Genomic DNA, 20,939 nt, shown 5'->3' on the forward strand with positions numbered 1-20,939 from the left:
TGTATTAAAATTTTTATTTCCCAGGTGATTATACCTGTAAAGGAGAAAGTGGAGAAAAAGACAACATTCTCTCAAGGAAGCAGATGGTAGAGCCCGAGCCTGGGGGGCTTGTCCCTCCAGGGGGAAAAACCTTCATTGTGGTCATATGTGATGGAAAGTAAGGGCCTGGAGGTCTGAAGAAAGCCGCCTTTTTAAGTTTCTCTGATACTTCTAGGTTGGGCGTTATAAAAGGTACTCCTTTGAGGCGGGCAGATCACCTGAGACCAGGAGTTCAAAACCAGCCTGGCCAACATGGCGAAACCCCGCCTCTACTAAAAGTACAAAAATTACTTGGGCCCCTGTAATCCTAGCTACTCAGGATGCTGAGGCAGTAGAATCGCTTAAGCCCAAGTGACGGAGGTTGCAGTGAGCCAAGATCGCGTGACTGCACTCCAACCTGAGACAGAGCAAGACTCTGTCTCAAAAAAACAAAAAGGTACACCTGACTGTTTTGATGTGACAGAATCCTAAGAAAAAGCATTGATCTAGAAGCCGGCTACCAAGTGTGACCCACCTGGGGCAATGGATCCTGTAACTTCGCACCACTCATGAGGGTCCTTACCAGACGGCCTTGCTGTCACCCTCACAAAGAAAACAGGGCGTCTGTGAGGCTCTCTGAGGCCTGAGCTCCCTGTGCTTCTGCTGTTCTGAGACATCACATCGGCTCCTCTTCACTGCCTTGCCCGTGTTCCCCGTAGCCGAGCCCTCGGACCTTGGTCATCTCCATCCTGGCACCTGGGTGTTCGGCCAAGGCACGGACAGCACAGTGTGCTGAGGGAGGGGCAGGGACGATCCTTTCCCAGCTGGGATGCCAGTCACCAACCTTGAGCCCTCCCCTCTCCCTGGTGTGGTTGGCTACATCAACTGACCAAACAGGCCCTGTCCTCCAGCTCCCTGTGTCCCCACATCCCTGCCTAAGCTGCCCTACAGTGCATGATTGCCTTCCAGCTGGGTGTCTAATCCTCAATTTTTTTAAAAAACAAATCTGATGAAATCACAGCTCATCAACATCAAGCTGTGGGTGGCAAGTGCACAGTCAGCTGTGTGAGGTGCAGCCAGCTTCAGTGTGTTTTTGTTTTTTTTTTTTTTTTTTTTTGACCTTATGACAACATGGAAACAGGTTTAAAAAAAAAAAAAAAAGTCATAGGTGGGCACAACGTGTAGTGTGGATGGTGTAGCGCCGGTTAGAGCCACAGCAAGGGCTGGGCAGAAAGCACATTAGGTGTTGTACTGTTTTTGGTCATGTCATAAAATTCTGACTTAAAGCTGGGAATATCAAAGCTTTCCTATTCTTATATGTTAGGATTACAAAAAAGACTGTCATAGATGCTTAATTTTTTTGTTGTTGCCCAGGCTAGAGTGCAGAGGCATGATCATGGCTCACTGCAGCCTCCACCTCCCGAAGTTCCCACCTCAGCCTCCCAAGTAGCCGGAACCACAGGCACGCACCGCCATGCCCGGCTAATTTGTGTATTTTTTTGCAGAGACAGGTGCATCCTATGTTGCCCAGGCTGGTCTCAAACTCCTGGGCTCAAGCGATCTGCATGCCTCAGTCTCCCAAAGTGCTGGGATTACAGGCCTGAGCCACCGCACCCGGCCCATAGGTGCTTAATTTTATCTTGAGAAAATATTAATTACATAGCTTATTTTAGAAAATCTCTTTTTTCTCTGGAAAAAGAATTATTGAAGACTAAAGATGACTGTTAGCTCTGTCACTTTTCTTGTATGTGCAAAGGAAAATTGTGTTGACTCTGCTTGTCTTAATTATGACTAAAACTAAATTTCATTTTTTTTTTTTCAAGAAATCCTGGCCGCTGCAAGGAGCTCCTTTTGCTTTGTTTTTCCGATTTCCTGATTGGGCGATACCTTGAAGTAAATGTTATCAGTGGGGAGGAGTCACTAATTGCTGTGCGCGAACCATTTTCTTGGAAAAAGCTTAAAAGTTCACAAGCATTAACATCTGCAAAAACTGCAGTTGTTGTGACCACACAGAAAAGGTACCCTAAGTGAAATGAGTGTGGCTCTTGGTCTGGCAGTTTTATCTGCTGGGTTTCAAGCCTCTTTCCATGATTGTATTTGGGGGACGGGGTGCATTTCCGCGGAACTCTGAAGGTCAAGTTGTGTCTCTGCAGCTGCCCAGCAGCAGCGTGAAGCCCAAGGAAGACAGCCTTCACTCCCTCAAGCCCCACTCTGCCCTGGCAGTTCTCAAGGTGGCTCTCAGAGCAGGCTGGCCTCACCCAGCTCCCACCACCTCTCCCATCCTGACGAGGCCATGGTGGGTAGTGCACGGCATCCCTATGTCACTCGCACTGGGGGCAACAGGATTGTGGGGTCACCCAAAGCCTGTTTGAAGATGTGGTACCACTTGAGAATGAAGTTAGGAGAAACTGTGTGTGATCTGGGACTTGTGGCTGGGGAACATAGGGACCACCCAGATTTTAACTGGAGTTTTGTCTCAGGAAAGCATTTCACGTCCACGTGTTCTCTCCTGTAGTTATAAAACCAAAAAGCCCTGAACAGCAGGCTTTTCTAAAGTTTAATGACTTTGTCCCGTGTCATGTGACGTTTCCTCCATCAGCTATAACTGATGGGTGTGAGCTCTGCTACTACCCAGAGCCCCTGAGGGTGAGATGCGTCACTTTTCCAATATTGGAAAATTCTGAATTTCAAATCACGTGTTGCCCCAGTTACAGTTCAAGATGAGGGATTACGGACTTCTACTAAGTTGCAGACTGAAGGGAAAACCTGTTACCAGAGAAGAATATGTGGTTGTTTACCTTTTAAGGTTAGACCATTGTCTGAATCACAGCAGCACCACCAAGAAGCTGTGTGACCTTGGGCAAGTTTCTTAACCACTCTGAGCCTTATTCTTGTTGGTAAAATGCTAGTCCCTGCCTCGTGTAGTTTGAAGGTTGAGTGAGGTCAGGCATGTAAAATGTGCAGTTTCCCGGCACAAAGCAATCACTCCGTAAGTGAATAAGCAGTCGTCATCCCTGGGCACATTATTTTTGAGAAAAAGGGGCTCACTGCCTGATGCACTAGACGCCATTGCTACGACAGTGGGTTTCTGAGAAAAGAAAAGCTTTGTATTGAAAACCAGCCCCCAAGGAGACAGGAGTCAAGCTCAAATGTGTCTCTCTGTGCTGGCTTTAAGGCAGTAATTTTATCAGAAAATGTTTAGCGGGTAGAGTCTAGGATTAATAGGTAGTTGGTGGAAGGAGAAGGGAGGGCTGGAAAGGCCTTGGGTGTGCGTAGTTACCTCTTCATGCTACCTCATGGATCATGTGCCAGTTCGGAGGGAGTTCGCATGACACACATGGTGGGAAGCCAGGCTGCGATGTCAGTAAGCTCTGCACAAACTCCAGTTGTCCATTTTGGTTCCAGCTGATCTCAGCCAGTCCTTTGAAGTCATAAGCAGAGGGAGTCTCAGCGTTGGCGTTGTTTCTTACCACCCATCCTGCAGGCTCAAGAATTTCTGTTAGTCATTGGTTTCTTTAACTCTTTGGGGCACAGTTTCAACATCAGGGGCTGTAGGGATGTAACCCAGAAAAGGAGCAGGAAGGTCCTTCGGCTGCCAGGCAGAGTGGAGTCCCCGAGGATCGAGTTTTAGTTGCAGCAGCCTTGGAGGATCCCTGGTTCTCATCTAGTGACACACCAAGCAGCCTTCTGGTTAGCATTCGGCTTAACACAAAGAGTGAAATACACAAAGCAACAGCCACAAGGGTTTTAACCCCCGGTCAGTTACTTCCCTGTGAATATTAACATATTGTGTGGGAGCGTCTCTAAAACAAGGACATTAGTTTCCTGCCGGTCAGGTTGGTGACCCAGAGTGCCTGACCTGGGTTGGCTCAAGCACACCTGGAGCACCAGGTGTCTGGACCTGCCCATGCGGGCGTTGGCGGGTGCCTGCTTCCAGAGCTGTCCATCCGTGGCCGCCTGTCACAGGCACTGTACTTCCTGCTAGGACCCCCAGTGCCAGGCAGCTTTGGCTCTTAGAGCAGTGCGTTCACTCAGCAGATCTCTTCTGGGTGCTCTGTAGTCAAGCACCTTCCCAGCTGAGTTTCTAGCCACCCGTCATGGTAGCAACCACATTTTGTTAATCCAGCGTGTCTGTTGAGGCCATGTGATTCTGTTAGCTGTTCAGGCTGTTGACCTAAGCCTGTAGTGATCATCCTGGTTTCCCTTTACCTTGTTCATGTTAGTAATCAATGCTTTCCAAATACACCTCACACGTGAGCACTGACATAACCCTCGGCACAAACCACGGGGAGTATCTTCACCCCGTTTCTCCTGTTGAGGGCTAAGCCAGTGGAACCCAAATTGAGATGACAGTGAATGGAATATGGAGAGCGACGTGGGCTTGTCTCTTGGGTGAGACTGCACTGAAATGGAGAGCTAGGAGGGAATGAGGGATAAAGGTCCAGCTAACATCCTTATTCACTGAATTGAGGTTTATCGACCTTACTCTGACTTTTAGTTTCCCTGTTCTCTCCTGGCTTCTCTCCTGTCTGTCCCTTTCCTGTCGTTTCTGTTGCTGCATTGGGCTTGCCTCCAGAGCAGCAGTGTTCTTCATCCTGAACATCCAGAGAAACCACAGGCTGGGAAACAACAAAAACAAATCGAAGACAGGACTCAGACAGAACAGCCTTTTCCTAATGTGTGCTTTGCAGGGATAGGCCCAGATGGAGTCCTGATGACAAATACAGTAGGAAGAGCTCAGCTCATAGAATGTTAAAAACAGCTGTTTTCAAACTCCTGGTTCCAGCAGATTCTGGGGGTTCCCGCCCTGTTTTCCCACAGCCTGTGCAGCTACACTTACCTGTTTACAAATAGTAGACTCATGGGAACTGTTTGAGGAAAGGATCCCAGAGCTAAAACAAAAGCTTCAAACCACTTCCTTAGACCAGCTGTTCATATATCAGTTCTTTTCAGTGAGTGGATGAACTTTGGTCTGCCTAAAATAGGACAGGACGTTTAGGTAAGAATGTCTAGGCCGGGCGCAGTGGCTCACGCCTGTAATCCCAGCACTTTGGGAGGCCGAGGCGGGCGGATCACAAGGTCAGGAGATCGAGACCATCCTGGCTAACACGGTGAAACACCGTCTCTACTTAAAATACAAAAAATTAGCCTGGTGTGCTGGCGGGCGCCTGTAGTCCCAGCTGCTCGGGAGGCTGAGGCAGGAGAATGGCGTGAACCCGGGAGGCAGAGCTTGCAGTGAGCCAAGATCGCGCCACTGCACTCCAGCCTAGGCGACAGAGCAAGACTCCGTCTCAAAAAAAAGAATGTCTAGTGATACCTGGCGATAAAGACTTGTTTTTAACTTGTGAACTTAATTTTTTAAGGAACTCAAGACGACAACTTCCAAGTTTTCTTCCACAATATCCAATCCCAGATAGACTTAGAAAATGTGTGGAACAAAAAATTGACATCCTGACTTTCCAGCCATTACTTGCAGAGGTAGGAAGTGTCTGATGGCCTGTGAGGTGTTTGTATCTTCTAATGCTCTTGTTTTCTGACAAAGCCAGGAGGTTCCTTCTCAGGTTCAGACCTTTATCTGGCTCATTTTCTTCACAGGTAGCTGGGATAACGAGGGTCACTGTCTGGCCCTGAGGCACACTGCCAGACCTGCTGTGCTCCAGAGGCTGGCATCCCACAGCTTCACTGGGAGTCACACACAGGGCCTTTGGGGTCTGGAGCAGAAGAACTGAGGGATACCTGTGCCATCAACTCAGCCTCTCTCGCTAGACTAGGAGGCCCTTGTTAAGAAGCGTTCCAGCCTCTTAACATCACCCTGACAGAGCCAGCAGGGAAAGGGTCCAGGGGAGGAGAGCCCAGGTCCCCAACCATATGAGAGACAGAGGAGCATGTTCTGAGTGGGGTGTCTGGAGAAGAAAAGTCCAAGAAGGATGAAAAGTCTATGAAATTTGACAGTTTGAGGGGAGAACATTGCCCTTTGTCCAGGAGGGTTTTTTTCTGTAGGGCTTTGAGGTGTTCTGAGAGTCCCCAGCTAAACAGGAGCTCCAGTGCCAGAGCAACTGGCAGCTCTGTCCTAAGGAGAATGAAGGGAACGGGACCTGGGTGTTCACCATGCGCCCTTCAGGGGATACTTGTTTTACCAGGAGGACAGGCTGATGCCCCATGACCAGGAGTTCCTCACACAGGAAACTAACTTATTCTGGCAGATGCCCCAGTGGCTCTTGTCTGACCTGTGTCCAGGTTATGCCTGCCTGACCATCTGGCACTGGGATCCCAATCTTAATGTTCCTCAATGCCAGGGAAAACCCGGCCTGGGCAGCGCTGGGTTCTTGGGTTGGAAGGGGCAAATTCAATCCATTGTCATGATAGAAACAAGTTCAGATATGTTTTACTCCCAGATCACCTGGGCAGGGAGGATGCCATGAGTCGGGAGTGCAGTCCTCTCTCCCCCAGTCACTTTGAGTTTGCAGGCAAATGCCTGAATGGTTCATTGAAAGGAAGTGGCAGAAAAAGCTGGACCTGGGTCTGCTGGGATGGGGAGGTGCTCCTCAGCTCCTCCCTCGGGACCCAGGTCTGGGCTTGGAGGGTGCTCCTCAGTTCCTTCCTCAGCCACCAACTTGATGTTTTGATGCTGCAGCTTTGTAGTAAGTTTTGAAATCAGGAAATTTGAGTCCTCCAGCTTTGTTGTTCTTTGGCAAAATTTATTTTGCTTTTCAAGATCTTTCATATGAATTTTAAGATGCGTTTTTCTATTTCTACAAAATACACCATTGGAATTTTTTTCCCCAGAGACGAGGTCTCACTACATTGCCCAGGCTGGTCTCAAACTCCTGGCCTCAAGTGTTCCTCCCGCCTCAGCCTCCCAAAGTGCTTGGGATTACAGATGTGAGCCACTGTACCTGGCCTGTCATTGGAATTTTGATGGGAATTGCATTGAATCTGTAGATTGCGTTGGTTAGTATGGACATTTTAACAATATTGGATCCTCCAGGCTATGAACATGGAATATGTTAACATTTATTTATGTCTTCTTTAATTTCTTACAGCAGTGTTTTGTTGTTTTCTTTGTATATGCTTTTTACTTTGGGTAAATTAATTTGTAAGTATTTTGTTCTATTTGCTGCTATTGTAAATACATTGCTCTCATAGCTTCCTTTTCAGATTCTTCATTGTTGTTTAGAAATGAAGACACTTTTTGTCCTTTGATTTTGTACCCTGCTACTTTGCTGAATTTGTTTATTCAAACAGTTTTTTGTGGAATCTTTTAGAGTTTTCTACATATAAAGTTACGTCATCTGCAAACATATAATTTTACTTCTTCCTTTTCAGTTTAGATGCCTTTCATTTCCTTTTCTTGCCTAATTGCTCTGGCTAGAACTTCTAGTACCATGTTGAATAGGAGTGGTGAAAGCAGGCATCCTTCTCTTGGAAGTTCCTAATCTTATGGGAAAAGCTTTCAATCTTTCACCACTGAGTATGATGTTAACAGTGGGTTTTTCATATATGACTTTTGGTCGTTTTCTTTCTTTCTTTTCTTTTCTTTTCTTTCTTTGTTTTTCTTTTCCTTTTTCTCTCTCTCTCTTTTTTTTTTTTTTTTTTTTTTGAGCCAGGCTCTCCTGTGGCCCAGGCTGGAGTGCAGTGGTGCAATCACAGCTCACAGCTGTGACTACAGGGGCACACCACCATGCCTGGCTAACTTTCGTATATTATAGAGATGGGGTCTCACAATCCTCCTGCCTTGGCCTCCCAAAGTGTTGGAATTACAGGCAAGTACAGGCATGAGCCACTGCACCCAGCCTGGTTTTCTTCTCTTCCTGGTTTGTTAAATGTTACCATGAAAGGGTGTTAAATTTTGTCAGATGCTAGCCAGGCGTGGTGGCATGCACCTGTAATCCCAGCTACCTGGGAGGCACTTGAGCCCAGGAGGCAGAGGTTACAGTGAGCTGAGATCGCACCATTGCACTCCAGCCTTGGTGACAGAAGGAAACACTGTCTCAAAAAAAAAAAAAAAAGAAAATTCAGTTGCTTTTTCTGTATTGAGATGATCATGTGATTTTTCTTTCCTTCTGTTAATGTGTGTTGCTACAGTAATTGATTTTCAGATACTGAACTATCCTTGCATTCCAGGAATAAATTCCACTTGATCATAGGGTGTAATCCCTTTATGTATGTATTTTTGAGACAGGGTCTCGCTGTGTTGCCCAGGCTGGAGTGCAGTGGCTCAGTTACTGCTCACTGCAGCCTCAAGCTCCTGGGCTCAAGCGATCCTCCCACCTCAGTCTCCCAAGTAACTGGGACTACAGGAATGAGCCACCACACCCAGCTAATCCTTTTCATATGCTCCTGAATTTTGTGTGCTAGTATCATGTTGAGGATTTTTACATCAGTGTTAATATTGGTCTGTAGTTTTCTTTTCATGAAGTGTCTGTGTCTGGCTTTGGGATCAGGGTAATGCTGGCCTTATAAGAGCAAGTCAGAGTGTTCCCTCCTCTTGAATCTTTTTGGAAAAGTTCAAGAAGGTTTGGTATTAGTTATTCTTCAAATGTTTGGTAGAATTTAGCTTTGGAACCATCGGGTCCTGGGGTTTTCCTTTTCATAATATTGATTACCGCTTTAACCTCCTTAGTAGTAATCGGTCTATTCAGATTTTCTGTTTTTTCATGGTTTAGTCCTAGTAGGTTTTGTGTTTCTAGGAATTTGTCCATTTCATCTGGGTATTGGTGTACAATTGCTTATACTCTCTTATAATCCTTTTTATTTCTGTAGAATCTGTAGTAATGTTCCCACTTTCCTATCTTGTTTTAGTAATTTATGTCTTTCTCTTTTTTCTAGTTAATCTACTAAAAGTCTGTCAATTTTGTTGATCTTTTTAGAGAACCAACCTGTTGTTTTCCTGGTTTTCTATATTGTTTTTCAGTTCTGTCTTTTGTTCATCTCTCCTCTAATCTTTATTTCCTTCTTCTGTCTTTGGGTTTAGTTTGTTCTCCTTTGTCTAGTTCCTTGCAGTGCTCATGGGAATCAGCACTCATGGTCACGAATTCCCTCAGCACTGTTCGTGCTTTTCCTGTAAGTCTTGCTATGTTGTGTTTTTGTTTTCATTCATCTCCTAAGTATTTTTTTAGTTTTTCTTATGGGGTTCTTTTGCTTTAATTCTTATCTTTGCTCTTTTGCACATAACGTTTCTTCTTAGCTGCTTTTAAGATTCTCTCTTTTATCACTGATATTAATAGATTTGGTTTACATGTGTGGTGGTAGAGATTCTTTTCTTCCTGTTCTTGTGCTCAGGGTTCATTGGGATTCTTGAATATGTGGCCTTGAGATTTCTTCAGATTTGGAAATTTTCAGCCACCATGTGTTCAGACACACTTTCTGCCCTCCCACTTTCTGATTCCGGGCAGGCTGCTGTGAGTTTTCCCCCACCGCATGCTGAGGCCCTGGTCTGGCCCCACAGTGGGTCTTGCAGGGTGGTGTCTCGTGCATTCCTCAGTGCTAAACTGATGGTCCTGAGTCGGTCCCCTGACCCCTCCAGACCACTCTGTGCTGCTTGCTCTTCCCAACACCCAGCCCCATAGACCAGAGCTCCTCTCCTCAGAGACCATGCGGCTCCCCGAGTCCTCTGCGCTGGGCCTAGGAGCTCTGTGCGGTACAGGTGGGTCAGTCATGGGGCCTCCATGGATTGTTTCCCAGTCTGGGGATCACAGTCCTGTGCTGCATGATGTTCATTGTTTAAACACCATCATTTCTTATTTCTGTGTCTCTAAGTGTTTTTCAGGTACAAGGGCAAATCTGGCCCTTGTTAGTCCACCTTGTCCAGACCTAGAAGTTTGTCCTTTTTTCACAGATGTTCTGTGGAAGCCAAATTCTGCCTTTCCAGAATTAACTTGGACAACCTGAAAAAGAGCAGGGAGGGTGGACAGTGCTGGGCAGTGCAGGGAGGGACACCCACCAGCTGGAGCCCCACAGCCTCATGCCAAAGGCCAGGGAGTGTGCTGGAGCCTCATGGCCCTCGTGCTGAAGGCCGGGAAACGTACTGAGGCATTAGCAGACTCTGGCGAGAATCGCCCTACCTGGGGGGCCATGTGCTGAACTGGAGCTGTTGGGACTTCCCCGGTGCAGAGCTGCTGCTTTCCAGTGTGCGGCTGCGCTGTCACTGACTTTGTAGCTTTCCAGTGTGCCGCTGCGCTGTCACTGACTTTGTAGCTTTCCAGTGTGCCGCTGCGCTGTCGCTGACTTTGTATCGTGTACGTTTGCGTGTTTTCCAGCTTCTGAACATGTCAAATTACAAGGAGAAGTTTTCGACTTTGCTGTGGCTTGAGGAGATTTATGCAGAAATGGAACTGAAAGAGTACAACATGAGCGGGATCGTCTTAAGAAGGAATGGGGATCTGCTGGTTCTGGAGGTCCCAGGGCTGGCCGAAGGGAGACCTTCTCTGTACACAGGTGTGTTTGTTACTTGCGTGCTTCCCTAGGTAGACTAGCAGAGAAACCACACTTAAGAGAGAAAAGATACTCTTTAGCTGGCAATATGACAGTCACATTATTGCATTTTCTTTGTTGTATTTCTTTTTTTTTTTTTTTTTTTGAGACAGAGTCTCGCTCTGTCACCCAGGCTGGAGTGCAGTGACGCGATCTCAGCCCACTGCAAGCTCCGCCTCCCGGGTTCATGCCGTTCTGCCACCTCAGCCTCCTGAGCAGTTGGGATCACAGGCGCCCACAACATGCCCGACTAATTTTTTGTATTTTTAGTAGAGACGGGTTTCACTGTGTTAGCCAGGATGGTCTCGATCTCCTGACCTCATGGTCTGCCCACCTCGGCCTCCCAAAGTGCTGGAATTACAGGCATGAGCCACCGCGCCAGGCCTCTTTGTTGTATTTCATTATTTGTAAGCAGTTGACCCCAGTAATGTTTTTTTTTGTTTGTTTGTTTGTTTGTTTTTTGAGACGGAGTCTCGCTCTGTCACCCAGGCTGGAGTGCAGTGGCGCAATCTCGGCTCATTGCAACTTCCGCCTCCCGGGTTCATGCCGTTCTCCTGCCTCAGCCTCCCTAGTAGCTGGGACTACAGGTGCCCACCACCATGCCCGCCTAATTTTTTTTGTATTTTTAGTAGAGACAGGGTTTTACTGTGTTAGCCAGGATGGTCTCGATCTCCTGACCTCGTGATCTACCCGCCTCGGTCTCCCAAAGTGCTGGGATTACACGTGTGAGCCACCATGCCCGACCTGACCCCAGTAATGTTTTATTGAACTTCCTCATGTTGGATTTTACAGGACAGCACAGAAATTTGTGATTTTGTATTAGCTTTAAACATAGTAATATATTTTTTTTAACTAGGTGATAAACTGATTTTAAAAACTCAAGAGTACAATGGACATGCCGTTGAATACATCAGCTACGTGACTGAGGTGAGAGCACACTCTCTTAATGAGTTCATGTTGGACGCACTCTTCTGACCGGTTGGAAAGGTAACATTCTCCCCACAGCTCTTGGGGAGGTCCTCCCATATGCATTGGCTATTTTGGAAAATGTGAAGATACAGTGAATCTTTAAATAATTTTTGATGCATAAAGGAAACTTAATACTGTAATTTTCAACCACGTAAAACATTCATCTTTTAGGTTATATGTAAGTCATGATGTTTGCAGTGAGTTATATTTGGGCATTCTGAATGTATTCCGGAAGAGCTCGCAGAGTGGAAACCTTGAAAGGAAAAATACACCTACAAGTTTGCAGCTCTGATGTTTGTGTGAAGGTGGTTTTTTTGGCTTTGAGTAGCTCCTGGTGCTCCAGATGGTTCTGCATGGGGTGGTCTGTGATTCTTGGGCTGGATTTTACTGGTCACGTACCGAGCATAGCACTGGGAGCGATACTGGGATCTGCATGAGAAGGGAGGTGCTTTATCTGTGCATCAGAGAAGATGAAGCGACACATTACTTAATGTAGAAAACTTGAATGGAGAATGCCAGAGCCTTTACTGTCAGAGGGAAGAAGGACTGAGAGAGCTAGAAGAGCCTGGTAAGGATCTGGAGAAGAGGCAGCCTCCAACCTTTGCTGCCGCAGTCACTCTGGGCTACACCTTCCTGCAGGGTTCATGCTGTGGCTGATTTCATAGAATGGGATATTTCCCAGAAGACAAAATCTTGGCAGGATTTCAGAGATCTTGTAATGACTTAGGCCGTCACCTGTGTACTGAGATGTGAGACACGAGTGACGTGACCTCGCCAGCTGTCCATTACCCACTTTTGCTGTTGATCAAGTTGACATGAGGAGCCCAAGATGGCCGAGTGACCATCTTAGCCTCCAAATAGTAGACCAGCTGTGCCAAGAAAGGAAGCCTTGCATACCGAAACCTCCAAAGAAGCAGAGCCAGACATCTCAGGAGGAAGGCACCTGCCTGCCTCCACCCCTGCTTCCTGAGCCGTATGGCTGGGCCTCCATGCCATTGATCAAACCCTGGCATCTGAAATGACCTTCCATATCCTTTTGAGCTCCAAAAATTCTTTTCGTCTTTTCAGGCTCTCTTGGATGCGACCTCCTCCTCTTCTCAAGTAGACTAACGCATGTCTTCTGTGTACAGTGAGGACTTGGTCTGTCTTCCTCATCCTCAGGGGAAACGATCCCACAGCCCTGTACCACTGTTGCTTCCCTTCCTCCCGGAGCTGGAAGCCAGCCCGGGGCGTAGCTTCCTGACCCTCTGCTGGTGTCAGCCCTGACCCTCAGGAAACTCACCCTGTTGCCTGAGCTACCTGGAGAAGAGCTTGAGCTCCTTTTGGATCAGGGCTTTCCTTCTTATTTTTCTACCCACACTATCTAGGAAAGAATATGCAGAACTGATCATGCAGGATCTTGCTTTAGCTGGAGGGCTCTTCTACTAAAAGGAGAAGTCTTGTAATGACTTTTTTTTTTTTTTTTTTTGAGATGGAGTTTCACTCTGTCACCTAGCCTGGAGTGCAGTGGTACGATCTTGGCTGGCTGCAACCTGCACCTCACAGGTTCAAGAGATTCTTCTGCCTCAGCCTCCCAAGTAGCTGAGATTACAGGTGCCCACCACCACGCCCGGCTCCTTTTTCTATTTTTAGTAGAGACAGGGTTTCGCCCTGTTGGCCAGGCTGGTCTCAAACTCCTGACCTCAAGGTGATCTGCCCACCTTGGCCTCCCCAAGTGCTGGGATTACAGGTGTGAGCCACTGCACCTGGCAGACCTTCTTATCGAGGCTTCCTTACAGTAGATAACACTTGGCTACACTTGTGGTTGTTTTGTTTGTGTCCTATGGAGTCAGTGACCTCCCATGCATTCTCTATTCTCAGAGTCTTAGGAGAGGCTATAGCCCAGCGAATAGAAGTTCAATAAGTTTGAGTGTAGTGATCCATTTCCTCTTGTTTGTATAATTGAATGGCATGATTTAATCCTTTTCAACTAATTTTGCAGATAGGTATCAAATTTTAGCTCAAAGCTGTAGAATGAATTTCTGATGATGTGTTGCTGGATATAGATATCACATTATTCCAAGAAATCAGGTATATTGTTTGTTTCTTTTTTAGATTCATGAAGAAGATGTAACTCTTAAAATTAATCCAGAATTTGAACAAGCCTATAACTTTGAACCTATGGATGTGGAATTCACATATAATAGGTAATGCTTTTAGTGAGTCTCCTTTCAAATGTCTTTTTTTTTTTGAGACAGGGTCTCGCTCTGTCACCCAGGCTGGATTGCGGTGGCACGATCTTGGCTCACTGCAACCTCCGCCTCCCAGGTTCAAGTGATTCTCCTGCCTCAGCCTCCCGAGTAGCTGGGACTACAAGTGCCTGTCACCACACCCAGCTAATTTTTGTATTTTTAGTAGAGATGGTGTTTCATCATATTGGCCAGACTGGTGTCGAACTCCTGACCTTGTGATCTGCCCGCCTCGGCCTCCCAAAGTGCTGGGATTACAGGCGTGAACCACCGCGCCCGGCCGTCTTTTTTTGTTTGTTTGTTTAATAGAGATGGGGTCCCAGGCTGGTCATAAACTCCTAGGCTCAAGCAATCCTCCTGCCTCAGCCTCCCAAAGTTTTGGGAGTATAGGTATGAGGCACCATGCCCAGTTAATTTGTCTCTTTATCTTTGATTGGACAGTCTTCTCTCGAGTATGGCCATTGACATGTAAGTAGTGACGTAGGAGCCCCCACCACGCCTGTGGTTGACGTATAGAGGCCTCGTGGATGAAGTGGGCTCCTACAGCATTTTTGCATGCCCCATGTTTCTAGCTTTATTATCGACTATTTTTTGGGATATAAAGGTGCATACATTTGCATGTTCATTCTTTCCCAGACCTCACGTGCACTGGATCTTTGGTTCATGCCTCACTGTCACTGTCAGCTACCAGCTCCTTCCTTTTATTTGTTTTCTTGTCAGATGAGGGGTGCTGTGACCTGGCACCCAGCTGACTTTTTCTTCCTCCACAAAACCATTAACTAGTCATGCACAAAAAGTGTATTCTTCAGTTTTAATTCTTTTGAACTTTAGAAAAAGAGTAACTTGCTGTATTTGGTTCCTAGGAGCTGCAGATTTTCACTAAACATTGTGTTCCTGAGATGTCTTTGTGTTGTTGCCTGTAACTACTGTTCATTAGTTGGCGGTTGTGTGAATACCCTCTGTTTTTCTGTTGATGGACATCTTCATTGTTTCCTGTTACCATTGTTTCCTGCTTTTCCTAGAGCCGCTGTGTATGTGGGAGTGGGATTGCTGGGTTTGGGGTATATTCCTGTTTCCAGCTTTACGAGTGGTTGCATCAATGACTTCCAGTATCCATGTATATAACAACCTGTTGATCAGTGCCCTCCCTGCAATCTGATTTTGTTAGATTTCCTAATTGGTGCCACTCTGGTAGGTGTGTAATGCATCTCATAATGGTCTTGATTTACTTTTCTCTGGCTTACTTACAAGGCTGAGAATCTTTTTGTCTGTGGACTGTAAAATGTTCATCTTCCGTGAAACGCTTGCTTGCGTCTTTTGCCCTCTTTTTTACTGAGTAATTTATCTGATTTTCATTGTTGTAGGAGTCCTTTCTGTATTCCTTATGATAAACTATTCTTAGGTACATATCTTCTCCAGATTTGTTCCTTGTCTTTTAGCTTTTTAAAAAGTGTCTTTTGAGACTGGGTGCGGTGGCTCACACCTGTAATCTCAACACTTTGGGAGGCCAAGGCAGGCAGATCTCTTGAGGTCAGGAGTTTGAGACCAGCCTGGCCAACATGGGGAAACCCCATCTCTACTAAAAATACAAAACTTAGCTGGGCATGATGGCACATGCCTGTAGTCCCAGCTACTTGAGAGGCTGAGGCAGGAGAATTGCTTGAACCTAGGAGGCGGAGGTTGCGGTGAGCTGAGACAGAGTGAGACTCTGTCTCAAAAAACTGTGTATATATTTTTTGATATATATAAATATATATGTCTTTTTATTAACAGAAGGTGCCAGTTTTAATATAGTCAAATTTATCAGTTTTTTTTTAATATTAGTGCTTTTTATGTTTGAGAAATCGGCAGTATTTGGGCTACAGCCAGATTGGAATGTGTTGAGAATGAGTGAATGGACTACGGGGAAATGGAGAAATGTCGTTGATTCCTTTTTAAGGCATTTGCCCATGAAAGCAGGGAGGGTAGGATGGAGAGAGAGCGAGAGAAATTGGTGACCAAAGAGATACAGGAGGCTCAGGAGGGGGTGCTTTTTGTTTGCTGTGCAAGATGAGAGACCCCAGCATGTGAGTGCCATGAGAAGGCCCAGGAATGGGAAGGGAGGGGCAGCTGTGTTGGATGACACATGAGGGTTGGGGCCATAGGGAGCAGCAACGCTGGTAGAAGGCACACAGCCCCCATCATGGCAGCCAGAGAGACTACAGCCGACGTCTAGGCCTGGACTCCTTGACCTACTTTGACTCTAGAACAGAGCTGATTCTCATAGTGTGAAGGGGTATCTCATGGATTTAATTTGTATTTTTCTAATGACTAGTGATGCTGAACATCTTTTTTTTTCTTTTTTTTTTTTTTTGAGACGGAGTCTCGCTCTGTCCCCCAGGCTGGAGTGCAGTGGTACGGTCTCAGCTCACTGCAAGCTCCACCTCCCAGGTTCAAGCCTTTCTCCTGCCTCAGCCTCTCCTGAGTAGCTGGGACTACAGGTGCCCACCACCACACGTGCCTAATTTTTTTGTATTTTTAGTAGAGACAGGGTTTCCCCATGTTAGCCAGGATGGTCTCAATCTCCTGACCTCATGATCCACCCGCCTCGGCTCCCCAAAGTGCTGGGATTACAGGCCACCGTGCCTGGCCCTGTTTTTTGTTTTTTTGAGACAGAATCTTGCTCTGTCCCCCAGGCTGGAGGGCAGTGGCGTGATCCTGGCTCACTGCGAGCTCCACCTCCCAGGTTCACACTATTCTCCTGCCTCAGCCTCCAGAGTAGCTGGGACTACAGGTGCCCGCCACCACATCTGGCTAATTTTTTTGTATTTTTAGTAGAGACGGGGTTTCACCATGTTAACCAGGATGGTCTTGATCTCCTGACCTCGTGATCTGCCGACCTTGGCCTCCCAGATTGCTGGGATTACAGGTGTGAGCCACCTCGCCCGGCCCCTGAACATCTTTTTATGTGCTTTTTGCCATTTGTACAAAATCTTTGTTGAAGTCTTTCCTCAAGTCTTTGGGCCCATTTAAAAAAATTGTTTTCTCATGATTGAGTTTGCAGAGATGTTTGTATAGTTTCAGTACAGTGTTTTATCAGATATGTGTCTGTGCAAATATTTCCTCAGACTACAGCTTGTATTTTCATTGTTTTTATAGTGCCTTTTGAAAAGCAGACATTATTAATTTTGGTGAAGTCCAGTTTATGAATGTTTTCTTTCACAGATCTTTTAGTGATGCATCTCAGAAATCTTTAATTTGGATCTCAACGATTTTATCCTGTTTTCTTTTAGAAACTTGGCAGCTTTAACCTGTACATTTAGGATTATGATCTATCTCATTAAGCTTTGCAAATTATTTGTGGGGTATGAATGGAAATTGGAGGGTGGAATAAACATCCAGTTGTCCAAGCATTATTTGATGAAAAAACTGTCCTTTCTCCAATGAATTACTATTGTACCTTTGTTTAAAAAAAAAAAAAAATCAGTTGACCAAATTTTTTTTTTTTTTTTTTTTTTTGAGAAAAAGTCTCGCTCTGTTGCCCAGGCTGGAGTGCAGTGACGTGATCTCGGCTCACTGCAAGCTCTGCCTCCTGGGTTCACGCCATTCTCTTGCCTCAGTCTCCTGACTAGCTTGGACTACAGGCACCCGCCACCACACCCAGCTAATTTTTTTGTGTGTGTTTTTAGTAGAGACGGCGTTTCACTGTGTTAGCCAGGATGGTCTTGATCTCCTGACCTCGTGATCCGCCCGCATCAGCCTCCCAAAGTGCTGGGATTATAGGCGTGAGCCACCACACCCGGCTAACCAAATATTTGTTGATCTGTTTCTGCAGACTGTTCTGTTCCCTATGGTACACTTGTCTGTCTTGACACTAACATTACAGGGTCTTATTGCCTGTCTTAGTCCACTCAGGCTGCATTAGCATAGCACCATAGATGGAGTGGCTTATAAACAACAGAAATGTATTACTCATGCTCTGGAGGTCGGGAAGCCCAAGGTCAAGGCACCAGCAGGTTCAGTGTCCTAGTGAGACTGCTTCCTGGTTCATAGGCGGCTGTCTTTTCCCTGTGTCCTCACGCAGCAGAAGGGATGAGAGAGCTCCCTGTGCCCCATTGTGTAAGGGCACTAACTCCATTCTTGAGGCCCCACCCTCACAACCTAATCACTTGCCAAAGGCCTCAACTCCTCATACCCAATAACATCATATTGGGGATGAAGTTTCACTGTATGAAGCTGAGGGGAACACAAACATAGTGTATGATATATGTCTTTATGATAAGTCTCAAAATCAGGTAGTATCAAGCCTTCAACTTTGTTCCTTTTCAGAGTTGTCTGGCTATTCTAGGTCTTCTTTATTCTTCCATGGATTTTAGGTCATATCAGTTTCTACAGAAAGCATGTTGGGATTTTGATTGGGATTACAATTGAATCTATAGGTCGGTTTAAGGGAGAATTGAAATCTTAATAATAATGAGTCCTCTAGCCCTGGAAAATGGTATGTCTGTTTATTTGCATCTTTTTTCATTTCTTTTAGCAAGATTTTATACTTTTCAGTGTATAGGTCTTATGTATCTTTTGTCAGATTTATACCTATTTAAAGTTTTTAAATGGCTATTATAAACAGTAATTTTAACTGAAGTTTCTAATTGCTTGTTTCCAGTATTTATAAAAAGCAGTTGATTTTTGTCTGTTTACCTTGTATCCTGCAGGTCTCCTAAACTCAGTAGCTCCAGCAGCTTTTCATAGAGTCTGTAGGATTTTCTGCATATACAGTCGTACATCAAAGAATGACAGTTTCAAGTCGCGTGCAGTGGTTCACGCCTGTAATCCCAGCACTGTGGGAGGCCAAGGCAGGCGGATCACCTGAGATCAGGAGTTTGAGACCAGTTTGGCCCACATGGGAAAACCCCGTGTCTACTAAAAATACAAAACATCAGCCAGGCGTGGTGGCGGGCGCCTGTAATCCCAGCTACTCAGGAGGCTGAGGCAGGAGAATCACTTGAACCCCGGAGGCGGAGGTTGCAGTGAGCCGAGATCACCCTACTGCATTCCAGCCTGGGTGACAGAGCGAGGCTCTGTCTGAAAAAAAAAAAAAAAAAAAAAGACAGTTTTACTTCTTCCTTTCTTATTTAGATGCTCTGTATTTGTTTTCCCTTGCCTTCCTGCACCGGTTGGAACTTCTGTGCCGGTGTGGAATAGAAGTGGTGAGAAGTGATGCACTGGCTTCATCCCTGGTCTTGGGGACAGGGCTGTCAGTCCTGAATGAGTTAGTACAGTGTGGGTTGTAGGTTCCATAGTGGCCCTCGATCAGGTTGAGGAGATAGATTCTTATTTTAGTGAGTTTTTAATCAAGAATGGATATGGGGCCAGGTGTGGTGGCTCACACCTGTAATCCCAGCACTTTGAGAAGCTGAGGTGGGAGGATCACGTGGGCCCAGGAATTTGAGGCTTCAATGAGCTGTGACTGTGCCACTGCGCTCCAGCCTAAGCAACACAGCAAGACCTTGTCTCTTTAAAAAAAAAAAAAAAAAAGGCCGGGTGCGGTGGCTCACGCCTATAATCCCAGCACTTTGGGAGGCCGAGGCGGGCGGATCACAAGGTCAGGAGATCGAGACCACGGTGAAACCCCGTCTCTACTAAAAATACAAAAAAAATTAGCTGGGCGCGGTGGCAGGCGCCTGTAGTCCCAGCTACTCAGGAGGCTGAGGCAGGAGAATGGCGGGAACCTGGGAGGCGGAGCTTGCAGTGAGCTGAGATCCCGCCACTGCACTCCAGCCTGGGTGACAGAGTGAGTCTCCATCTCAAAAAAATTAATTAATTAAAATAAATTAAAAAATTTTAAAAAAAAAGAATGGGTGTGGGATTTTGTCACATGCTTTTTTTTTTTTTTTTTTTTTTTGAGGGGGCTTCATTGGTATTCTCTAGTGGTTTTTACAAAAAATTTTTGAGACAGAGTTTCACACTGTCACCCAGGCTGGAGTGCAGTGGTGCCATCTCAGCTCACTGCAACCTCTGCCTGCCGAGTTCCAGTGATTCTCATGCCTCAGCCTCCCAAGTAGCTGGGACTACAGGCGTGCACCACCACCACACACGGCTAATTTTTGTATTTTTAGGAAAGGCAGGGTTTCACCATGTTGGCCAGGCTGGTCTCGAACTCCTGATCTCAGGCGATCTGCCCACCTCGGCCTCCCAAAGTGCTAGGATTACACATGTGAGCCACTGCGCCCATCCTCTCTAGTGTTTTTCTGTTCTCTATTTCATTGGTTGTTGGATTGTTGCTGTGATTTTTTTTCTATTGACTTAAAGGTTGTATAATCAAATGTGCATTACTGTGTGCCCGCCTTAATAGTTCTGAATGTAAAGGTAGTTATTTTATGTGGTTTTCTTCCCGGCAGGACTACAAGCAGACGATGTCACTTTGCACTTGAACAAGTCATCCACTTAGGTGTAAAAGGTATTATTTGTATAGAATGATAGTGTTATATCTTCACAGAGTATTTTTATAGGCTTCATGTAAAATTTTATGTAAAATAGTTTCTTCGGGCATGATATTAGAAGTAAAACTTTGTTACAGTCATGTTTTTAATTTTCTGTCAAGTTTTAGTCTTTTCTTACTATTTCAGTTTAGTGAATAACTAATAATAGCTTGCTTAAATAACTGAAAATAAATTCATCTTCCTCGCTTTTCCCCTCATAAATGTAATTCATTTTTGTTTTTGCAGATGGGCGAGTAAATGGCTTTGTTGTGAAGAATATGCAGTACTAATAATGCTCTGATTTAGAAATAGTGTAACAGGCAGGTTAAGAAAGGAAGGGAATAGAATATTAATTACTTTAGGGTCAGCCATAAACAACCTCTATTAATTTTTTTTAGCTTTTTAGTTATACCTATGCTCTTACCTTTTTTTGTTTTAAAAGTGTTGTTTCCAGAAGAAATTATTTTACAGTCTCCCCAAGTGACAGGAAATTGGAGCCATGAACAAGACGCCAAAAGCAATGGCCAGTCTACCAGCAAAAAGGTAGTGCTCAGCAACGTAACTGTCTTTACACAGGGGATGGGAATCTCCTTCTTGGCATATTAGCACTCAGTTGACTGGAGTATTCGAGCAGTGTGGTTCACAAATAACCCAAAATTGCAGTTAAAATCAAGTGAACTAAAATATTCACAAAATACATTTAGTGTAAAGTTTATGTGCAAGGGCTAAGATGGCTACAATATATTAAATAGGGGAAGCAAAGTACGGATGTTTATATGACCTTAGAGTTGGG

The 20,939-nt window shown here is 45.5% G+C and overlaps 1 protein-coding gene across 2 annotated transcripts in view; it reads left to right on the top strand.

Annotated features, from left to right (window-relative positions):
* The window catches only part of MOV10L1 (Mov10 like RISC complex RNA helicase 1), a 67,948-nt gene that overhangs the window by 19,717 nt on the left and 27,292 nt on the right, over window positions 1-20,939 (top strand). For both annotated transcript variants that reach the window (XM_023222139.2, XM_023222141.2), the window contains exons 8-15: window positions 25-157; window positions 1,842-2,036; window positions 5,382-5,496; window positions 10,278-10,455; window positions 11,348-11,418; window positions 13,555-13,646; window positions 20,066-20,124; window positions 20,589-20,689. In XM_023222139.2, the coding sequence (XP_023077907.1) occupies window positions 25-157; window positions 1,842-2,036; window positions 5,382-5,496; window positions 10,278-10,455; window positions 11,348-11,418; window positions 13,555-13,646; window positions 20,066-20,124; window positions 20,589-20,689 (944 nt within the window). The remainder of the gene's footprint in view (window positions 1-24; window positions 158-1,841; window positions 2,037-5,381; window positions 5,497-10,277; window positions 10,456-11,347; window positions 11,419-13,554; window positions 13,647-20,065; window positions 20,125-20,588; window positions 20,690-20,939) is intronic.

This window comes from Piliocolobus tephrosceles, chromosome 19, assembly GCF_002776525.5.
Source record: "Piliocolobus tephrosceles isolate RC106 chromosome 19, ASM277652v3, whole genome shotgun sequence".
In the NCBI taxonomy this organism is placed as follows: domain Eukaryota; kingdom Metazoa; phylum Chordata; class Mammalia; order Primates; family Cercopithecidae; genus Piliocolobus; species Piliocolobus tephrosceles.